This window comes from Mytilus galloprovincialis, chromosome 3 (assembly GCF_965363235.1).
Source record: "Mytilus galloprovincialis chromosome 3, xbMytGall1.hap1.1, whole genome shotgun sequence".
Classification (NCBI taxonomy): domain Eukaryota; kingdom Metazoa; phylum Mollusca; class Bivalvia; order Mytilida; family Mytilidae; genus Mytilus; species Mytilus galloprovincialis.
The window spans coordinates 73,153,070-73,176,924 of record NC_134840.1 but is presented as its reverse complement, the minus strand read 5'-3'; the positions used below and the strand labels follow the sequence as shown (position 1 = coordinate 73,176,924).

Below are 23,855 nucleotides of genomic sequence, written 5' to 3'. Positions count from 1 at the left end.
CCATTAAAAAAACCAACGTTGAATGTTATATCAGAGCATAGATGTAATACATCTATGATCAGAGCAACTGTTAAAATGGGAGACAACTCTTTTGACCAAATGACTGAATAATGTTTAAATTAAAAAAAATATGTCAATGTGATAAGGGTATTAGATGATGAGAAAAAGGTTAATCAGGAAATGTTAAACTGAACAGTGCTGCTTTATAAGTTAATACCATTTTATACCTGTACAAAATGTAAATAATTTGACCCCATAGAGAAATAAAAACAAATGTCACAATATGTATTATCAAGTTAGTTCATCTACCATAATCACACATCTGTCAACAGGGTGCTTTTGAATTGAAACATGCTGATGGCAGGTACTTTCTAATCCAAATTTAATTGCCAGAAGGTCTGGGGTTCTCTCTGGACACCCCGACTTCTCCTGACATTAAATACTGACTGCCTATATATAGCCATATGATCGCAGAAGGTGGTGTGGTATCACCAGCCTAGTAGTCAGCACTTCTGTGCTGACTTGAGTGATCATTGATATGTTCATAATTATAAATTAACTGTTAACAAAACTTTGAATTTTTAGAAAAACTAAGGCTTTTCTTCCTCAGGAATAGATTACCTTAGCTGTATTTGGCAAAAGTTTTAGTAATTTTTGGTCCACAATGCTCTTCAACTTGGTACTTTTTTTGGCCTTTAAAACATTTTTTGATTCGAGCGTCACTGATGAGTCTTCTGTAGACGAAACGCTCATCTGGAGTTAATATAAAATTTTAATCCTGGAATCTATGATGAGTTTATTTAAACATCAAGAATCAATCAATACATTCTCCATGATGAATTAATCTGTTATACTTCCCTCCATAATAACAAAGTTCAAAGATGTTTTATTCCCCTTTAATATCAATAGTCAGGCATTAAAATACAGTGTATACTAAATTTTAAAATATCAAAACATTTAACAATGTATGTCTTATACAAAAGCATTCACAAATCTCTATATTTTCCTTATAAATGGAGTAATGAAATAGTGGAACACTCAGTGAGTATCTCTTAAAAAGCAAAAAAATCTTTATATATCTAAACTAACAGATGTATAATAATTAGACCTATCTTTTTAGTCACAACTCTCTGACTTATATCTAATATTCCTAACAAATCTGTGACTCACTCTTACACTTACACTCTTAAATAGACCTTACTTTCAAGTTTTTTTCAACAATAACTCAGATATTTTCACCATATTGTTCAAAATCTTTGATATAAATTACATTTCTGGAAAAATGTTTTTGAAATTCTGGTTATCTATTTTATTTTTTTCTGTACGCAATAAATAACATAAATTTCCATAGCAAATCTTTTTTAAATTCAAAATGATTATACAGTATTATACAATATCAATGAAAAAAAATATTATTCAAGACAATGTTGTTATGTTATTTTTAATTTCAACAGAGATCATTCTAATATTTTTTGTTGTTAAGAATTGTTTTGAACTCGCACCTTACTACCCAAATAGCTTTAACAGCATAACAAATATGGCTTTATCACATCTATATCTGAGTGAGCTATAAAATATCACAACAGTTTTATCCTTCTCTAAAAAAAAATATTTACAACTTTAACAACCCAGTACATTGTGTGTATTAGACTAAATACAAATAAAAACAAAACTAAGGGTATATATTGCTCATAAATAAATAGATTGAACAAAATTAATTTTAAGATATTCATTAAGAAAAAAAACCCAGTCATTTAATTTGAACAAGAATCAAAGATAAATTATAATAGGATTACATAACATAACAAACCACCTAAAAAGAAAACAAAGACAATATCAACAACACACCAATCAAAAACCATTATAAAAAATGTTACTCTTCAAAAATTTATCTTTAACAGAAATTTAATAAAACAGATACTAAATTGTAACTGTAGACGTCTACTACAAGTACCATGCAAAGAGCTAATGGTGTGAATGTCCAAACTGCAGGTGGACAAATAAACAACAGCCTCATGAACATTTTTTTTCCCAAGATATGTGTTTTTTGAAGAAGCAGATGTAATTTTAGTATGGTCAAGGATGTTTGCATTTACCTCTCTTTGTCCAATGCTTCAAGTAATGACTCTTAACCCCCCCCCCCCCCCCACCCCTTTTTTTAAACATATCTAGTACAGAAACATCAAAGTGAAATAGTCATAAGGCTGATACTGACTTGTGAACTAAACTTAATATTTTTCTATATTAAGAATAACAAATATTATAAGTAAAATATATGTTCATTTTAAGAACTGCTGCCTTTAAAATACATAAATGATAAGCATATCATGTTGTCTACATGTAAACTGAAATTTTAGGAATGATCAAATAGATCAACAATACATACAAAAATAATACTGTAAATTCAGAAATTATTGCAATGTTTTTATTATTGTGAAAATGCTACAGGGTTATAATCGAAATAATTTAAACTGGCCTTTTTTATATGAATTAAACAAGATTAAACAAGATTTTTCTCAATATCGCAAAAATTAAAATTGCAATTAAGTCTAAAATGACAAAATCGCAATAATAAATGCACAAAATATAGTTTCTGAATTTACAGTTACTTATTTCGGTGGTTGTATCGTTATAATAAAGTAACTGCTAGTTAACTTTGAGTTGTCTCTCTTGTTTGGAATGTAGTTTGGCCATGTTTCCATGGTGATAAATTGACAATGAATTGAGTGTTTTTTAACACATGTTGTTGCATATATGTCATGCATATCAAGACAAGAACCAATAACAATCAATAGATTTTCCATTCATTGTGTTTGAGCTTTTGATTTTGCCATTTGATAAGGGACTTTGCGATACAAACATCGATTGTCAACTCAAACAACTTTTAAAATAAAAATTATGAACTTAAACATCAGAAGAGACAGTTTATTGAATTGATCAACTTTTGAATAATTTTAAAGATTGAATAGGATCGTAACAATTGAATATGATTGATACAATATTGAACTTTGAAAACACCAGATGAGACAGTTGGATTAATGATCAACTCTTAAAGGATTGCAACAATTGTATACTACCTATATAATTGTGAGTCTTGAATTCTTGAAATAAACAAAACAACAAAATGACCAAATATGCTTAGAAGCAAAAGAAGCACTATCTATAATTTTTCTGGAATATCACATAGATAACAATGTTTAAAATAGACAATAGAGGATATAGTATTGAGACAGCAATTTCTAGAAATAATAAAAATGACAATATATTTAATTGATGCTCTTTATCTTGGCAGTTGCTGAAAAGTGGTATTGGTACTAAATCATGACAAAAATATTTCCTCTTTTCAAAGTTTTAATAGAAATATAGTTACCAAGTTTTACATGTATTAAATTCACAGCATGTTAAAATATTTTTCGCTCTTTATCTTTCTAAAAAAAGATATGTTCTCTCTTCTGTTTATATCTTCTTCTCTTAATGAAAACTGAATACAATAATAAACAAGAGTGCACACACTGAAATGTCTCGCCTTCTTTACTAATCATTAATAATATCTGATTATGTTGATAGTCCTAAATATAAAGCTTTATTACAACTGTCAGATAAACTTAGCATTGACCAATGAACTGTGAAAATGAAGTCAAGGTCAAATAAAACCTGAGCGACTAACATATAGATCATACAATATTTCCACACACCAAATAATTAATTGACCATATAGTATTAAAAAAAAGACCAAAACTCAAAAACTTACATTTGACCACTGAACCATGAAAATAAGGTCAAGGTCAGATGACACCTGCCAGCTAGACATGTACACCTTACAATCATTCCATACACCAAATATAGTAGACCTATTGCATACAGTATATGAAAAACAGAACAAAACACAAAAACCTAACTATACCCACTGAACCATAAAAATGAGGTCAAGGTTAGATGACACCTGCCAGTTGGACATGTACACCTTACAATCATTCCATACACCAAATATAGTACACCTATTGCATACAAAATAAAAAAAAAACAGACCAAAACACAAAAACTTAAGGATAACCACTGAACCATGAACATGAGGTCAAGATCAGATGACACAGGTGACACCTGCCAGTTGGACATGTAAACCTTACAGTCCTTCCATACATCGAATATACAAGACCTATTGCTTATAGTATCTGAGATATGGACTTGAACACCAAAACTTTACCTTGTTCACTGATCCATGAAATGAGGCCAAGGTCAAGTAAAAACTGTCTGATGGGCATGAGGACCTTGCAAGGTATGCACATACCAAATAAAGTTATCCTATTACTTATAATAAGAGAGAATTTAACATTACAAAAAATCTTGACTTTTTTTTCAAGTAGTCACTGAACCATGAAAATGAGGTCAAGGACATTGGACATGTGACTGACGGAAACTTCGTAACATGAGGCATCTATATACAAAGTGTGAAGCATCCAAGTCTTCCACCCTTTAAAATATAAAGCATTTAAGAAGTTAGCTAACGCCGCCGCCGCCGCTGGATAACTATCCCTATGTCGAGCTTTCTGCGACAAAAATCGCAGACGACAAAAAAATGAATGCCAATAACAGGTAACAACATTAAGGACTTAAGGAAAAGAAAGATTTTTAAGAAACAATGTCCAAAAGTATAATTTTATATAGGAACTAAGTGATCATTTTTTGGGCTAGCAAAATCAAATTATACAAAATAAAGGTTTTTCGGATGATCCTGAGTAATAAAGGACAATTTAAAAAAAAAAACAACATATTAACTTTTCACAGACCTTATGAATAAATGAAAATAACAAATTTACCAAGTGTTGTGTCAGACGTAATTACAAAGTATAAACTCTAACAATTGTACCTAGGATATAAAATCTACTGGATTACAAAAAGTACTGGATTTGCTGCACCTGCAGTATAATAAAAGCTACCACTTACAAAAAAAAATAAGTAAATGCAATTCCATACAAATAAATATGTAGAAATTATATTAAACTTGTCTTACAATAAAAAAAGTATTTCTTTTTAGTGTAAATGAAAGCCCATAGTTATTTCATTCCTATCATCATTGTATCTCTAAAAGTTATTTTTCATCCACTCAAATGCATGTTCATTGACCAGCAACATTATAGCACCACCTGGAAAAGAAATTTATAAAATACAAAATTACAACACACACTTTGTTTCTGCATTTATTATTTCCTTTTTTAGCTCACCTGGCCTAAAGTTCCAAGTGAGCTTTTCTCATCACTCGTTGTCCGTCTTCGTCATCGTCGTTAACATTTTACATTTTGAACTTCTTTAAGAGAACCACTGAATGGAATGAAACCAAACATGTCAAGAATGTTCCTTATGAGATGCTGACCAAGTTTTGTAACTTTGTAGCCAAATTTTATCTTTTTTTTTATATGATTTCAAAAACCCAAGAAGAGTCAGGTGAGCGATACAGGCTCAAGATTGGGAGCCTCTAGTTTCATTATACATTGTATCAACAAAGTTTAATAAAAAAAAAATAAAAAAATTTGATATCAACCAGATTCTTTATGATTCATTTTTGGGAGCAATGATTTATTTGTTGTTATAAACTGAAGAATGCAAGCCAAACTGCAATATAGTCTTTTTACCTATTTGAAATTTGGAAAAGAGAGAGTTTATGGTTGGATGCACAAGGTTCTTGAGAAAAACATTCTTTGAAATTCTCACAAAATATTGAAAGAAAAAACAATTTTATTGTCTCTCTTCATCTTATTTGTTGAAAACAAAACCTTGTCACTTTCCAGTGGCACTAACATTTCTATTCATTCTGCATGCCAATCCAGTTTCAAAGCATGTTAAATGATTTAAATATGATTTAACTTGATCTTGCCCCATATAAAGGGAATCCAACAATATTTTTTGCTGGCAAATTTCAATTAACAGTTATCAAATTTAATGAATTTAATTCATGTTCTCCATGTCATCTAGAGATCATCATTATTTTGGGGCATTCATAAGAAATATTAACAATTAGTCATATTTTGAAGTTATTTTGGGATCTTTTCATGTGTCTAAAAATCTGATAATCTTATTCTATCATATTGTTTGAGTGTTTTTTTTACTGACTGAAATACTATCAATTTTACATACCTGGTCCTAATCTCAACACCTTTGGTAGTAGTCCTTTATATAAAGCTAAATATCTGAAAATATTCATTTCAACTGATTATACAAATAAAAGCATTGTTGAAGGGTTTATAAAACAACAATCTGTATATTTTTCCCCCTCAAATTTCAGGAGTTGATATTCTTTAATTCTGTCCTTGATTAAAATTCCTCATCTTTTATGTAATTATTCAGTTACTATAATGTTACAACTAGTGTCTAATACAGTGCATTACACAAGTAATAGACCCAAAAGTCTTGTACTCCTTTGTATCAGCCACTACATTGCTTTTCAGATTCTCACATGTTGTTTTCAATTACATTGGCATTGGCATTGGCATTGGCATTGGCATTGACAGACAGACAGACAGACAGACAGACAGACAGACAGACAGACAGACAGACAGACAGACAGACAGACAGACAGACAGACAGACAGACAGACAGACAGACAGACAGACAGACAGACAGACAGACAGACAGACAGACAGACAGACAGACAGACAGACAGACAGACAGACAGACAGACAGACAGACAGACAGACAGACAGACAGACAGACAGACAGACAGACTATAACAAATTGTACTGAATATTTTTTATCATAGAAAAGATCTTCTTAAAGACTTTATGTCTAGCTTACTTTTCTTTTAAAACCTTCTGTTCAAATAATTGTAATTGCTAAAATTTATCATACTTTACTAATATGAGTCCTTTAAATATTTGAACAATAAAAAATGTTATTTTAAATGCAGTAACCTTGTAACATTAGCATTTAACTTGTAAAAATTATTTTAAAAAATCTATTTTTAAATCACCAGTAGTTACTTGATTAGATATAAAAATGGCATTTTATCAGGCTATAGGGAAAGCACAAATCCCTGCTTTATGTCAGTTCTGTGGAGAATCTCCAGACATTAAGTGGAAGTGTATAAACTGTGAACTATTCCTATGTCAAGTGTGCTGTTCAAAGATACATAGTAAAATCAAGACTTCAATGGAACATGAGATAATAAATCTAAAAGATTTTGAAATGGAGGATTTCGTGACTTCCATTCGGAAAGTTGACCTGGAAAACACGGTATGTACAATCCATGGAAAACAAAAGTGCTTTGTCTTTTGTAAAGATTGCAGTCAGCCTGCTTGTTCTAAATGTTTAAAGGAGACACATAAACTGCATGACTATGAAGCCCTTGATGAAGTATATAATGATATCATCTGTGAAATGAAAAAAGTTATGAAAGAAATTCAATCCAAACTTCAGGTCTTAAGAAATGAAAAGGAAAAATTGCAAAAAATTCTTTTGGATGGGGATAACAATTTTCAAGAAACAAGGAATATAATTCTGCAAACTGAGATAAAAATGAAAGATGACATTTCAAAACATACCAAAGATCTTTTACAAGAACTTGAAACAAAATGGAAGCCTTCAGAAAATTTGATAAAAAAGGAACTTTCTGCTATGAAAAAGAACGAGGAGGAGTTGGAAACCAGGAAGAGGAATCTTAGCCGAACACTGCAGTCTCATCAGGTGGCAGACATTTTCTCTACAAATAAAACCTTAGATAAGTCATTGCCAAAATGTTCAGTTCAGAAATTCAAACTGAATAAGACAAAGTTCATTCCAACTAATACGACAGTGAATAAAGGAAGTCAGACGATTGGTAACCTTTATACAGTCCCAGACTTGAAAGTCATAGACACTTATGAAAGTGATGTTGACAATGTAACAAATATTCTATTCTGTAATGATAATACTGCATTCATAGGACAGTATTACAGTGGAAAAGTACAGAAAGTTAAATTCCTGAATCATAATATAGAAGTAGAGAAAGAAATTCAGATAACAGTTAATGATATGGCAAAGACACTAGGGGGAGAAATACTTTTATCCTGTCAAGATATGAACCTAAAACTTTATACCAAGGATGGACATTTAAAGAAATTTAAGACTTTTTCTCCTTTAAAAACTTTATGTGTTCATATGACTAAAGAAAATAAGATAATAGTAGGGTTGTCAGAATCTGACCCTGTTAGCTTACCGGCATCAAAAGACAGTACTAGAAAACTTTTGATTATGAACCAAGATGGTGACTTACAACATTCTATTGAACACGATAAAGACAATGAGAGACTCTTAAACTATCCTTGTAGAATTGAAACTTTAAATAATAAGATAATAGTTATAGATGTTATAAACAGAAAATGCAAGGGTCAAGTAAAAATGTTAGATAATGGGGGACAATTGCATTGGACCTACAATGGTTGTAAAAGTCTCAATTATGCCCAGTTCCAATTTTATCCTAGAGATGTGGCAATAACATCTAATGATATGATCTTAGTTTCCGATTGTACAAATCATGCTATGCATATATTAAATCCTGCTGGGGAAATAGTTGTGTGTAAGGATTTAGCAAGCTTAGGAATAGAATTACCTCTAAGTCTTCACATTGACAAAAAAGTTTTATGGATTGGATGTAATACATTGAGAAGAGACAAGAGAAAGAAAGCTAAGATAAACTGTGTAAAACTAACATTAACTTAGCCTTAACCCTCATTCATGCAGAAACAATAATAACTTATCTGCAATATTCAAATGTAACATAAAGATTTATCAATCAGATTTAAATTATGTAATAAACAAGAGTACACAAAAACTGCACATGCTGAAATGTCTTGTCGGTTTTACTTATGATTGAATTATACTACAACATGTACCAGTATTGTATAAACTTAACATTATCAATGATCAATGAAAATAAAGTCAAGGTCAAATGAACTATGTTAGACAGATCTGGAAACTTTACAATCATTCAGTACATCAAATATTGTGGTCCTTTCACTTGTAGTACCTGACAAGCAGATCAAACCACAAAGTATTAACATTGAACAATGAATCACGAACGAAAATGAGGTCAAGGTCATATGAACCCTGTTAGACATGTTGACCTTACATTCATTCCATATACCAAATTAAGTTGACCCATTACTTATAATAAAACCACAAAAAACTTATCATTGACCAATGAACCTTTAAAAAAAGGGTCAAGATCATATGAAAACTCTTAGACACCCATGTTCACCTTTCAATCATTCCATACACAAAATAGAATTAACCTTCCTGATCCATATTACTTATAGTATTTGATAAACTGACAAAAACTGTTTACAGTAATCAATTTACCAAAATACCATGAAAATGCTGTCATAGTCATATGAAATCTGCAAGGCTGACATGAACACCTTTCAATCATTTGATATAGAAATATAGTGACCCTGTTGCTTATAGTATCTGATAAATAGACGAAACCATAAAAACTAAACACTGCCCAATGACCATGAATATTTGGTAAAGGTCAGATGAAACCTGCCAGTTGGACATGTACAATTACCAATCATCGCATTTTGATACATCAATTTTAGTTGACTATTGAGATATGGACTTGACCCTTATATATGAAATGACATCAAGACAGGTTAACCATGTCTGACAGACATGTAAACGTTGCAAGGAACCAATATGTCACATAGATAAAGCATATTACTCATAATAAGTGAGTAACTCCATATGACAAATAAAATGTATTTTTTTTTCAAGCAGTCACTGAACCATCAAAATGAGGTCAAGGACAATGAAGATATGATAGATGGAAACATAAGGTATCTGCATTCACAAAGGTGATTAATTATTATAAGAAATCCTCATGACAAATTTGACAGGAATAAATAATACTGTAAATTTAGAAATTATTGGGTACATTTATTTTTGAGAATTTTGTAGAATAGAATAAATTGCAAGATAAATTATTGCGATTTCAGGTAAAACTGCAAACAATTGTCGCTTTGACACATTCCCCATTTCCTTTCTCAATTTTATTCATATGTATCAGATATAAAAATGTGAGATCTTATTATTGTAATACTCATTCAGTCACATTACATGTATCCTTAATAAAAACCTCGCAAATAATTTCTGAATTTACAGTAGTCCTGACCTAAATGTTTTGCTTTATTGATTTTGACTGATGTACCAGTAGTTTCCTTCACAATCCAGGCTTACCACTTCCTTTTTCCCAATTAATACCAAGAAGGTAATTTCAGACATTAACATTCAATCAATCAATAATAAAATAGGGTTACTACATTTATAAATGAATATTGACCATTTGTAACACCTACTGATTTGTATCACTCCATTTTAAGCAATATTGCAAGTTCTGTAAGTACAATTGCCAAGTTATATCGTATAGCAGGTAATTGTCGAAGGGTGTAAACTTTCACTTATTTTTGTGCACAGGTATTGATGAAAGTTTTCAATCCACCAAAATAATAACCAGCAAAATATTTCGTGTACCTTCTTTAATGAAAATGGCAAAATTTTACACCCACGAAAATAACCTGCTATACGGTATTACACATGCACTCACATTGCATAGTTACTTTCTACGATAAATATTCTGTTGTAATGCAATAAATATGCATATTTACCCTTCTTCCTTATATATGGTTAGCATAGTAGCAAAACAACTTCTATATTTAACTTGTCCTGGAACTGGCTGAGGTCCTTGGATACGACTCTTAGCAACATCAAATGGAATGTTTATACAGGAAGCCAGAGTGCCAGCAATTAAACCAATCACAAACTTTCTACAAAATTCTGTAACAGGATCCTGAAAAAAATTTCAATCATTCAACTATGTTAACAGAACCCAGTAAAATTTAAAAATATAACTGGATTCATAAATCATTATTTGTTTTTATTTGTTTATTCTATTCTTGTTTTCATATTAGGTAAAATATTTTCACAATGTGCTTTCAAATTCTAATATAAATATTGGGGATCACAGATGTTGTCTTTCTTAAAAAAACATTATAATTAAAGAAATCAGAGTTATTTTATATGGGTAATATCAGGGAAACTAATTTATTCTTGTTGATGAAGCATTAAAAGATAGAAATATTTAAAATCCAACAACTGAATAACTTCTTATAAATACTTCCGAAAATACCAAATAAAAATAGAGGGTCAGAGGCCATGTTTTCTTACTAAAACACAAATTGGCCTATCAAATGTAGTATAATTATCTGCCCTTGATTAAAAAAGGATTTTTCTGAAAAAAATCATACACAAAATGACATTTAATTTTCTATAGTGTAATCTTAAAATTTCAAGTTGAAGATGTAAACGTTGTAATATAAATTATATTACTAGGTAAAATATTTAAAAAAAAAGATTTTTTTCAACATGCCCAGAAGGGATGCTCAGAAAAAGAAACCTGATTTTCTTAGGCAATAATAAATCAATCAACAGACCAAGTTTGTTGCTTCTAAAGCACTTTACTTGATAAATATTTATCAGTTATGCTATGAGTCAAAAGATTAGAAGGTTAAGAATGTAAGAATACAATGGGTAGCTTTGTCAAAACTATTAATAATCAACATTGCATTAGCTGTATTGTATTCTTTAGGATTTGATAAAAGAGGGTGTATTGAACTGACATTACCTCATATTGTGGAACAATGCCTTTTACATTATGATAAAAACTAAAGTAAATCATATTAAAAACACCATGACGTCCTAGGGTTGCTGTTATTCCCTTGCCAGTAAAATATCTCACACCATGCTGATTGATTATTTCTCTCGCTGTAGCATATGTACTTTTTTGCTAAAACATGAAAAAGAGTTTCATTGCAACAATACAAAAGTTATGATGTTGCATATTTTAATGCAAAATTAAAAATTTTTGTCACAGAAAATTTTGCATTGTTTTATATAACAGTGGATAGCCAGCATCAATCATAGGGTTTTAATTTTATCATAAACTCATCAGAAAAGCCAGATTCAGAAAATAGAATATCTTCACCAATGACAATCTTTTAACTTAAATATAGATTTATTTGACTCCCGTCCAAAGATAGGAGACTGTTAATCAGTCGTTATAATTAGTTGATGACTTTCTTATTTGTTTTTAACAAATCAGGCCAAGTTTTCTGTGTTGACTTGTTTAAATTTTTTTGTTGCCAGGAACTATTTTGTTCATTGTTGAATGTAATTAATATAGTACCCTTTAGTTAATAACATTTTCCATTGATCCCTCATGGTTAGTTGTCGTCTCATTAGCAATTATATCACATCTCATATTTTATGCAATAAAAACTAAAATAAATACTTTGTCTACACTTTTATAAACTGTAAACATAATGGACAAAATTGCACAGTGCTTTGCTCTTTCAAAATATCCATTGCTCAAAAAAGAAAATTCAAGTAACAATTCTTATGAATTTCTTCAACCAAACACATCAATTGGTGATTTTAGTTTGACCATTTGCGTAATAAATTACACAGAAATATATTTTCTACTTACCTGAGAAATTGTCCCCCTTTCTGATTGTAATTTAACTTTTACCACTTCAAAAGGATTTATAATGACAGCTTCTGTAAGGCCAGATGAAAGACCTGCCAATGTGAACACCTGAAATAAATGTCAAAAGAAATATTACAGTAAAACTACAGGGAGATAACTCTGTAAAATAATCATAACGTTTAAATCACGTTCTATTTTTAAAGAAATATTAAGCTTCTCAATGATCAAAATTAGTGTTCATCAAACCGCAATATATCCAATGAAATTTTTCCGATAAAGTGTGTGGTTCATTTTTTTAAAAAAAATTTCACATTTTTGTAAAAGGGTCAAAGTAAATATCTTGTCAAAATTTTATGAAAAATTAATTTTAGTCAAGGTGTTTGGTACCACCTTAACTGGTATTCAGGATATTATAACCTCAGCTACTTATTATACATTCAATAAAATGAACTAGAGGCTCTCAAGAGCCTGTGTCGCTCATCTGTTACTGTATTTACTGATGTCGGCCATTAGACACTTTTTTAAAATAGATACCCTAGTAATGATTGTGGCCAAGTTTGGTTAAATTTGGCCCATAGTTTTAGAAAAGGAGATTTTTGTACAAGTTACAAAAATGACGAAAAGTTGTTCAATATTGACTATAAAGAACAATAACTCCTTAAGGAGTTCTCTGACAATTTTGGTCATGTTGACTTATTTGTAGATCTTACTTTGCTGAACATTATTGCTGTTAAAAGTTTATCTCTATCTATAATAGTATTCAAGATAATAACCAAAAACTGCAAAATTTCCTTAAAATTACCAATTCAGGGGCAGCAACCCAACAACCAGTTGTCCGATCCATCTGAAAATTTCAGGGCAGATAGATCTTGACCTGATTAACAATTAAACCCTATCAGATTTGCTCTAAATGCTTTGGTTTTTGAGTTATAAGCCAAAAACTGCATTTTACCCTTATGTTCTATTTTCAGTCATGGCGGTGATCTTGGTTGGATGGTCAGGTCACCGGACACATTTTTTAAACTAGATACCCCAAAGATGATTGTTGCCAAGTTTGGTTAAATTTGGCCCAGTAGTTTCAGAGGAGAAGATTTTTGTAAAAGATTACTAAGATTTACGAAAAATGGTTAAAAATTGACTATAAAGGGCAATAACTCCTACAGGGGTCAACTGACCATTTCAGTCATGTTGACTTATTTGTAAATCTTACTTTGCTGAACATTATTGCTGTTACAGTTTATCTCTATCTATAATAATATTCAAGATAATAACCAAAACTAGAGGCTCTAAAGAGTCTGTGTCGCTCAACTTGGTCTTGTGCATATTAAACAATGGACACGGATAAATTCATGACATAATTGTGTTTTGGTGATAGTGATGTGTTTGTAGATCTTACTTTACTGAGCATTCTTGTTGCTACAATTATCTCTATCTATAATGAACTTGGCCCAGTAATTACAGTGGAAAATATTTTCTAAAAATTTACAAAAATTTATGAAAAATGTTAAAAATTAACTATAAAGGGCAATAACTCCTTAAGGGGTCAATTGACTATTTTGGTCATGTAAACTTATTTGTAGATCTTATTTTGCTGAACGTTATTGCTGTATACAGTTTATCTCTATCTATAATAATATTCAAGATAATAACAAAAAACGGCAAAATTTCCTTAAAATTACCAATTCAGGACAGTACCCTAACAACGGGTTGTCCGATCCATGTGAAAACATCAGGGCAGATAGATCTTGTCCTAATAAACAATTAAACCCTGTCAGATTTTCTCTTAATGCTTCGGTTTTTGAGTTATAAGCCAAAAACTGCATTTTACCCATATGTTCTATTATTAGCCGTGGCAGCCATTTTGGTTGATTGGCCAGGTCATGCCACACATTTTTTTAACAAGTTACCCCAATGATGATTGTGGCCAAGTTTAGTTCAATTTGGCCCAGTAGTTTCAGAGAAGAAGACTTTTGTAAAAGATTACTAAGATTTACGAAAAAATGGTTAAAAATTGACTATAAAGGGCAATAACTCCTTCAGGGGTCAACTGACCATTTTGGTCATGCTGACTTATTTGTAAATCTTACTTTGCTGAACATAATTGCTGTTTACAGTTTATCTCTATCTATAATAATATTCAAGATAATAACCAAAAACAGCAAAATTTCCTTAAAATTACCAATTCAGGGGCAGCAACCCAACAACCAGTTGTCCGATTCATCTGAAAATTTCAGGACAGATAGATCTTGACCTGATAAACACTTTAACCACACGTCAGATTTGCTCTAAATGCTTTGGTTTTTGAGTTATAAGCCAAAAACTGCATTTTACCCCTATGTTCTATTTTTAGCCATGGCGGCCATCTTGGTTGGTTGGCCGGGTCACGCCACACATTTTTTAAACTAGATATCCCAAAGATGATTGTGGCCAAGTTTGGATTAATTTGGCCCAGTAGTTTCAGAGGAGAAGATTTTTGTAAAAGATAACTAAGATTTACGAAAAATGGTTAAAAATTGACTATAAAGGTTAATAACTCCTAAAGGGGTCAACTGACCATTTTGGTCATATTGACTTATTTGTAAATCTTACTTTGCTGAACATTATTGCTGTTTACAGTTTATCTCTATCTATAATAATATTCAAGATAATAGCCAAAAAACAGCAAAAATTCCCTAAAATTACCAGTTCAGGGGCAGCAACCCAATAACGGGTTGTTGGATTCATCTGAAAATTTGAGGGCAGATAGATCTTGACCTGATAAACAATTTTACCCCCATGTCAGATTTGCTCTAAATGCTTTGGTTTTTGAGTAATAAGCCAAAAACTGCATTTTACCCCTATGTTCTATTTTTAGCCATGGCGGCCATCTTGGTTGGTTGGCCGGGTTACGCCACACATTTTTAAAACTAGATACCCCAATGATGATTGTGGCCAAGTTTGGTTTAATTTGGCCCAGTAGTTTCAGAGGAGAAGATTTTTGTAAAAGTTAACGACGACGGACGACGGATGACGACGGATGACGGACGACGACGACGGACGACGGACGCCAAGTGATGGGAAAAGATCACTTGGCCCTTCGGGCCAGGTGAGCTAAAAAGCTAAATTCCCTTAAAATTACCAATTCAAGGGCAGCAACCCAAGAACGGGTTGTCCGATTCATCTGAAAATTTCAGGGCAGACAGATCTTGACCTGATAATCAGATTTGCTCTAAATGCTTTGGTTTTTGAATTATAAGCCAAAAACTGCATTTTACCCTTGTGTTCTATTTTTAGCCATGGCAGCCATCTTGGTTTGATGCCAGGTCATCGGACACATTTTTTAAACTAGATACCCCATGGATGATTGTAGCCAAGTTTGGTTAAATTTGGCCAAGTAGTTTCAGAGGAGAAGATTTTTGTAAAAGTTTACGGACGACGGACGCCAAGTGATGAGAAAAGCTCACTTGACCTTTCAGGTCAGGTGAGCTAAAAAGGTGAAAACCACCAAACAACCCTTACACACCTGACATTATTCAAAAGCCAAGTAATGTTTAAAAATACAAAATAAACATCGGGGAAGGAGGCACAACTTCAACTGATTTCATTAACAAAACTCTGTTACATGTGTTAATCACTTTAATTTTTAACCGTTCGGTCATTTTTTATTTTGATTTGGTAACATGTTTCAAATTTAATTTCTGTGTACATATGTATTCCATAGAGTCAAATGTATATTGTCTGCAAGAAAATAACTTTACTGATTTTACCTTTAAAAATTGCTGAAGATCAGGTATACACTCTTTATAAAAATACATGTTACTTACCACACCTTGAGATAAGAATGAATTATATGAATACATTGTTTTATACTGCTCAAATGTGAAGAATTTTACAGCTCTCTTTGGCATCTCTGCACACAGTGGTGGTAATATACCTTTATAAAAGGATAAGGCACTGAAAAAGAGTAAAAATGGTTATGTTCATCTATGACCTTTAGGTACTTATATTTTGTTCAGCATGAGGTTTCTAACAATTATACCACATCTTCTTTATAAATATGAATGGCTTACCAAGAAATGGGGTACCTTATTCTTGTTTAATAATAACCTTACCAGGTAGTTCTCTTTTATGACAGGAATTTCGATTGCATATTTATGCATTGAACAAAAAAATAGTTTAAGACAATTTAATACTAAAACTCAGGCCAGCTATAAGAAGATATGAATTTAATATCATGAATAAATTTGAACACAAATTCAGAAAAATTAATCAAAAGGCACAAAATACAGATACAGCCCTCAAAATATTATGCCACAGTAACCATGGTAACATATCTTACATAGAAGAAAATTTTTCATTTATAAAAAAGAAACACATGAATATATTGAAATTGAGAATGGAAATGGGGAAAGTGTCATAAAGACACCAACCAGACTAAAAAGCAGAAAACAACCAAGGCCCCCAATAGGTCCTTAACCCATCGAGAAAATCCAGCAGCCCTTAATATACAATCACCAAACTATCAATTTACCCTTCTTGTCTGTACATTTTTTTAAAACAATCTGCTAATGAGGTGTATCTGTGTGGGTCATCTGGTCCTCTCTGTATTTGAAATCTTGTTTTCATTAAGTCTAATGGATGCATTATGGATACCTCCACAAAGCCTGAAAAACAAATACTGAGCTATGGGGGTGCGATGAATTGTACATTAATTAAAAAACACAAGACATTTCTTCTCATTTTCAAATGCAATTGCAAAGAAATATCAGAAAATTACAAACATGACAAAATGCATTCTTTTCTGGACAAAAATCACATTTTGTCATTTTCATTATTGATAGTAAAGAATTCAGAAGAAATTTGTTTTACAGCATCTAATATATCCTCTCTGTATTTGTAGGTAGCGTAACAGACTTTATTTATATGAAACTTCAAGATTTCATCTTAAACATTTCTTCAAAATATTTATTATGAAACATCAAGATAAAAAAAAAATGTGCTTATTGCATACTTTTTTCTGACATTTTTTCTTGGTCTAACTTAAATAAGTTATTAGAGAAAAATAACATACATGTTGTTATTGTGAGCTAAAATATCAAAAAACTGTGATAACATATGTATGTTACATGTTTCAAAGGGAAAATATACAACCTTTATTTTGTTAAATTTTTCTCAAGTTCTATTGCTATTATAATTTTCTTAAACTTTAAAAAAAGTATACTAATCTTTTCGAAGATATATAACAGCTTTACCAATCATGCAAAATACACCTATGTTATTACAGAAAATATATTCCTGCAATAACAAAAGGGTGTTATTACAGCTTCTCTATATCTCTTTAAAGGCTTTGCTCTGACTTGCATATCAATGTATTTCAATTCATTGTAAGAAATGATGATCAGAGCTTGTAATGAGGCACTGCGCAAGATTCCAAGTGTCTCATTTACTCTCATATAGTAAGTTCATGCTTGTAATAACAAAGCCTTGTTATTACAGCTAAGTTTGCCCTTAAAAGCCTTGTCTCATTGATTTACCATGGTTCATCAAAATTGTATTAATGGAATTAGAAAATTAGTTATCAAGGTAATATATTAAGCTACTGCGCAAAGTTTTAAGAATTCCCAAGTGCTCATTAAAGATAAAATATTTATGATATATTTAACTGATAACAAACATATGTTATTACAGACTAAGGAAAAAAGAGTAGACAACTCATGAAAGTGTCTGAAATAACATATGCATGTTATTTTTCTCTAATAACTTATTTAAGTTAGACCCTTGACTGATAAGTAGTTAAGAGGAATCCAATGCCTAAACATTGCTAAATGATTTTGCTTTATTAAATACATGTATATAACAATGTTTCAGTCACACACTTAAAAACAAGGGAATGTTTAAATGATCTGAAACAAGAATTCTGGAAAATTGATAAGAAATGTATGAAAACTAAACCCAACAATGAAGGGTTGTTACTTTTCTAAATTTTCAGCATGGCTAACCCTCCTTGATTGGTTAGTTTTCATTATATTTTTCTTATCAATTTTCCAGAATTCAAAATTATTCCAGATTCAAATAAATCTTTGTTCTAAAATGTGTGGCAAGTTATTACTCTGTCTTTAATATACCATGTCTGACATTACCATGATTACGCTGTCACTACATCATGTACATCAAGTCATTTCTTTGTCTATATATACCAAGTCATTACCCTGAAGTCATTACTCTGTGTTATACCAAGTCATTACTCTGTCTTATACCAAATCGTTACTGTGTCTGTATACCAAGGTAATTACTCTGTCTGTATACCAAAGTCATAACTCTGTCTGGATATCACTCATTACTCTGTCTGGATACAAAGTCATTACTCTGTCTATATAAATGATATTCCAAGTCATTACGTTTCCATATACTAACTTATTACTCTGTCATTATGTTATCTACAGTCATACCTAAAAGATCGGAGCAAGACTTGATGGTTCAGATAGTAATTTAATAATGGCTACAAAATATACAATTGGTATCGCCGTAGCGACGTTACGTAACAAGTAAATGTCCCGAAGGTTTGTGTGTGATGTTCCTGGAATAATCGCAGATATTACAATACCAAGTTATTACTCTATCTGTATACCAAGTAATTACTCTGTCTGTATACCAAAGTCATTACTCTGTCTGCATACCAAGTCATTACTCTAGTCTATATAAATGATATTCCAAATCATTACATGTCCAAATACTCACACCACTTACCAAGTCATTACTCTGTCTGTCTCAGTATACCAAGTCATTACTCTTGTCTATAAAAATTACAAAATATTACTTACATGACTTAGTTGAAATTCTCTTCAATTTATTTGCAAAATCTGCAAATTTCTAATGATTTCTCATATTTCTGTGAATATTTCAATTCATGTTTCTTTCCTGATCAGATGATATTATAAGTTATCTACGTTCATATCCGTAGATATGGATATTTTAACACCATGAAGTACCCCAGTACACCATGAGGCGTAGCCGAAGGGTGTACAGGGTACTGAAGGGTGTTAAAATATCCATATCTACGGATATGAACGTAGATAACGAATTTATCCCCGGTCTTAGTCCGAATCGGGCGAGTTTTATGGAAATTCGGGTACAAACTGTAACGCGAAAACAACGTTTTTTTCATTATCTAAAAAAGTTTTATTGAAATTTGGAAATTTTACATATTTTTTACGGGGTGTAGGGAACTACCTTTGGTAGAACCCTACAGGTAGTCAAATATAAGTCGTTTTTAATACGGAGACAGAGAAACTGGATAGAGTCAAATTTGGCGCTCAATGTTGTGAGCGTTACGCCATAGATGGTGTGACGTCAACGTGGGTCATTTGCATAGCTAGGTCAGTAGTCCCATTCCTTGAATATGTTGCAGTCAAGTGATGCATTTAATGAAATGTTAATGAATGTAAATAATCGGCATAATAGGACAAAATCGTTAATGAATCAAATATTTAATTACAAACATTATGGATAATCTACAGAATTCAATATTTCACAAGGAGCAATCATGGAACTAAGGAAAACTTGCGTGAAGTTCCCCGGAATAATGGTTAGCAACGTCCGGGGATATGGGTTAGCAACACCCAGGGGCTATGGGTTTTGTAACGACGTGCGTTAACCAATCAAAATCCTGGATATATACTAAGCCGGGGATAATAAATTATTAATCCAGATGTGGGAACAAGGAATTATAGTTATCACGTACCATTGTAAACTCGTACCAACGTCAACTCGTACCAATGCAAATTTGTACCACTGCTAACTAGTACCAACTTATCTAAATGCATTTAAATAGTGTTTAATGATGAATATATACCTGATTTTTATATTTGACCTACATAGATCAGTGATTTTCCTAGTATTTAAGGTAAGGGGCCAAGGGCCCATGCAGTTAGGAATAAAAGTTCCTGAAATGTTGGATTTGGTGAAAATATATTAGTTCATTTATACTGATGGTACACAGCAACAGTCGTATATAACTTGGAAGTGGGGTTTGGGGACATGGTCCACAAGAAAATTTTGAAAAATTACTGTGAAAGTACTTTTATTCGTGGGGTACCAATTTTCGTGGTTTTCGTGGATGACTTTATCCACGAATTTAAGTGTCCAACGAAATAAAACAACTATTGTCCAAATCAAGACATGGAAAGATCCCCATCGGTAGGTTTGACTACTGATATGATCTAGAAAATATATTGAATAACGCCAAATCTGAGAGAATTTTAATAGCAGTCACAGAACTACAATCGCATGCCGGATTAAACCCATTTAATCTTTTATAACCTAAACTGTACAACTGTTGATCTTTTAATTCTCATAAAAAATATTTTTGATGGACGAAATTCAGATTAACGGTATTGATATGATAGTATGATAAAGTGTTCATTTTATATCCTCATAGTTATCGTACATATGGGAAATAATAATTTAATGCTGGGAATGATTTTGATAAGAATTATTTGACATTTCAAGATAGGTTTATAGCATTTGTGTATGTTACTGTTTTCTTTAGGTGACATGTTTATGGCCTAATTAACACTTTTGATGGTCTTTAGCCTGTTGATCACTTTATCATGGGTTAATTAGTGTTATCACTACGATTTACACGGTCAATGTTTACTTTGCAATTCCTTCAATCCAGACAATTTGTAACCTTCGTTTCTAAAGGCTTTAATCTTTCAATCATTTCAAAAGAAAAAACTAAAATCCACGAATTTAAAAACCCATGAACATGTAATTATTGCTCAAACCACGAAAAATTGATACCCATGAATTAAAGTACTTTCACAGTAGGTGCAGAAGGAAAAAATCATAATTGCATAAATTAAAAAAAAAAGCAAACTAAAGCAGGACTCATCCTATCATTGCTGCTTTTTTCAACAAGAGAGCTTAAGATCAGAAAGGAGAAAATATAACAGAAAAATATAAATAGAGCCTTTTCCCTAGCCTTGGCCTTTCCTCTCCCTCCTCTTTCAGTAAAACTTATGGGGAAAGTTAAGAACCACAAGAGACAAAAAGGTTAATAAAAACTCGGTTTAATTTTATTTTCTTCAAAAATATTTATTGGTTCAGCATTTGAACCAGCGATTTCCGTCTTTTGAAAAGGCGACATTTCGCTGGGTGCTGGCTCTTATTGAAAACCCTGTAATATACGTTACTTTCACTTGTAGCTAATGTTCCTGGTCTATTGGATAGAAAATACAGTGGCAGATATAATTATTTTTAAAAGTATTATCAGTTTCACCCCAAGAAAATATTAATTTTTCATGAATAAATCTTACATTTGTCTTAGCAGTTAATCAAAATGATTTCCAAAATTAAATTCTTACTGTCTATAAATAACAATGAAATGTAACTGTTTCCTGTCAAGGGGTTCCCGAATTTTCCCACCAAAAAGCACATGGCTTTCAACAATTGTGAACATAGCATTCAATTTGTGATCATGGATTACAGCTTTAATTAATTTAATTTGGATATATATATATTCTACTTAAGGTACAGTTAAAGCAATGTTTTAACTTTCTTCTGGATTAAGTTCTAGTTTGAAAGATCAGTTTAAACAATAAAGCTTTAAAACATTCTCTATTTTTGTCTTAGTTTTCATTAAAATCCAGTATAAAATTCAAGTAATTCAACATTATTTTTATTAAGTTTACAAACAAAAACCCATAAAACATCGTTATTCTTTAATAATTTTTTAATGGTACGAGTTTACAGTGGTATGAGTTCTGAATGGTACGACTTCCAGTGGTACAAGTTAACTTTTTTAGTACGAGTTAACGTGGTACGAGTTTTCGGTGTTAGAGTTAACTTGCTTCCGGAACAAGTAAGTCTACAGATGTCAATTCGGCTACTGCTGTCCCCTCCTGTGGGGTCACGCAACACTGCCATTCTACAATGTAACTTACAGAAAGCATAGGCTGATCATAGATGGCAGGGGGACCAGATCCATCTAATCGAGCTACATAAATATTTCATGCATTTATGATTTAAGAAAAAAACATTTAATTTTATTTTTAACTTTTAAAAGTAATTATTAGATTCTCACCAGCACAACCACCAGCCAGAAACTGCATTAAACCTAACTTAGCTGGGCTGTGGTTTTTCACCGTCATTTCAACGGTTTCTGGAGCCGCAGTCATGTTCAGAACACGTTCAGTAAATAGTGTGCTACTTATTAACCTTTGAACAGGGAGAATTAATTTGATAAATATTGTGAATTGATATGGGATCTAAATGAAGAAATAACGAATCATTTTACTCTGGTCATTTAATTAACATAGGATATGTCGATTTAACATGAACAAAATGCATCATAACTTATAATGACAAATATTACTTTGGGACAAAATTATTGATCCCTAGTCATGGTTAAAGAAGTGTTTTTATTCAACAGTAAAGATCCTTTTATTCAAAGCACCTGAACTATACTGAACATTCAATTATCTCCCTTGAATTGGCCAAGGTTGGTATTTTTGTTGTAGTATATAAAGCCTAGTCATTTAGTTGTATACAAGAGTGGCATTTAATTAATGTATTTAATTAAGATCTATTCTCTTCTCTCTTCCTTATAATTCAATATTCCATCAACGTACTGACAAGGATTTGTAAAGTAACTAAGTGAGTCTTATATTATCAGAACTGGGACGTTTCCCCTTACATTATGATATTGTAAAGTCAATTGTAAAATACTGGTATAGATTTGAAAATCTTACAACTGATTTCAGTCTATTGAAAGATGCTTATAAATGCAGCCAAGAGCTTCACAAATCTAACATAACTTCTTGGTTCTCATTTGTTAAAAAAGTATTAGAAGTTTTTGAAATTAAACAAGAAGTAAAACATTTCGGACAATACAAATTTTTGAACATATCTAGTAAATTAATTCACACTAAATATATTAGCAATTGGTATGCTAGCCAAAACAAAGCTTCTGATGGAAAACTGTTTAATTATGTAAAATTTAAGCAGAATTTTGGTTATGAAAATTATCTTTCTTTAATTAAGAACTTTGATTTTAGAAGATCTATATGCAAATTACGTATTTCTGCTCATAAGCTTCAAATTGAAGTTGGTCGTTTTTCAAATATTCCACGAAATGAAAGAATTTGCAAAAAATGCTCCTCTGGCTGTGTTGAAGATGAAATCCATTTTTTAACTAACTGTGAAAATTTTAATTGTATTGTAACTGTATGTAAAAAATTGTTTGTATCTATGTATCTATGCAAATCAATATTCTTTTGCCTTATTCATGTATGCTCTGTATGCCCCTTGTGGGCCCTTAATTGGAAATAAAATATGTTCTGTTCTGTTCTGTTCAAAATATAGT

General features: G+C 31.4%; 2 protein-coding genes across 3 annotated transcripts; one reads left to right on the top strand and one right to left on the bottom strand.

Moving 5' to 3' along the window:
- Positions 1–880: 880 nt before the first annotated feature.
- LOC143068877 (mitochondrial 2-oxodicarboxylate carrier-like) lies at positions 881–22,705 on the bottom strand. Of its 2 annotated transcripts, none has more exons than XM_076243221.1 (8): positions 22,575–22,705; positions 17,022–17,154; positions 16,315–16,444; positions 12,512–12,619; positions 11,651–11,812; positions 10,635–10,816; positions 6,133–6,185; positions 881–5,144 (listed from the first exon to the last, which is right to left on the bottom strand). In XM_076243221.1, the coding sequence occupies exons 1-8, from the start codon at positions 22,666–22,668 to the stop codon at positions 5,083–5,085; spliced, it is 924 nt and encodes a 307-aa protein (XP_076099336.1). In that variant the 5' UTR covers positions 22,669–22,705; the 3' UTR covers positions 881–5,082. The 2 variants fall into 2 exon arrangements, with proteins under 2 accessions (XP_076099336.1, XP_076099335.1); XM_076243220.1 differs by lacking the exon at positions 22,575–22,705 and adding an exon at positions 18,699–18,873.
- LOC143066557 (uncharacterized) lies at positions 7,002–8,909 on the top strand. Its single transcript, XM_076239447.1, has one exon. The coding sequence runs from the start codon at positions 7,144–7,146 to the stop codon at positions 8,689–8,691; it is 1,548 nt and encodes a 515-aa protein (XP_076095562.1). The 5' UTR covers positions 7,002–7,143; the 3' UTR covers positions 8,692–8,909.
- Positions 22,706–23,855: the final 1,150 nt, after the last annotated feature.

What these genes read in the sequence shown, in the direction of transcription:
- LOC143066557 (XM_076239447.1), top strand. Translation starts at nt 7,144, where the DNA reads ATGGAACATGAGATAATAAATCTAAAAGATTTTGAAATGGAGGATTTC.
- LOC143068877 (XM_076243221.1), bottom strand. Translation starts at nt 22,668, where the DNA reads ATGACTGCGGCTCCAGAAACCGTTGAAATGACGGTGAAAAACCACAGC. An exon ending in AAAATGTACAGACAAGAAGG is followed by an intron (nt 16,445 to 17,021) that starts GTAAATTGATAG and finishes ACTCTTTTTCAG; the next exon opens with TGCCTTATCCTTTTATAAAG. An exon ending in AAAGGGGGACAATTTCTCAG is followed by an intron (nt 11,813 to 12,511) that starts GTAAGTAGAAAA and finishes TTCATGTTTTAG; the next exon opens with CAAAAAAGTACATATGCTAC.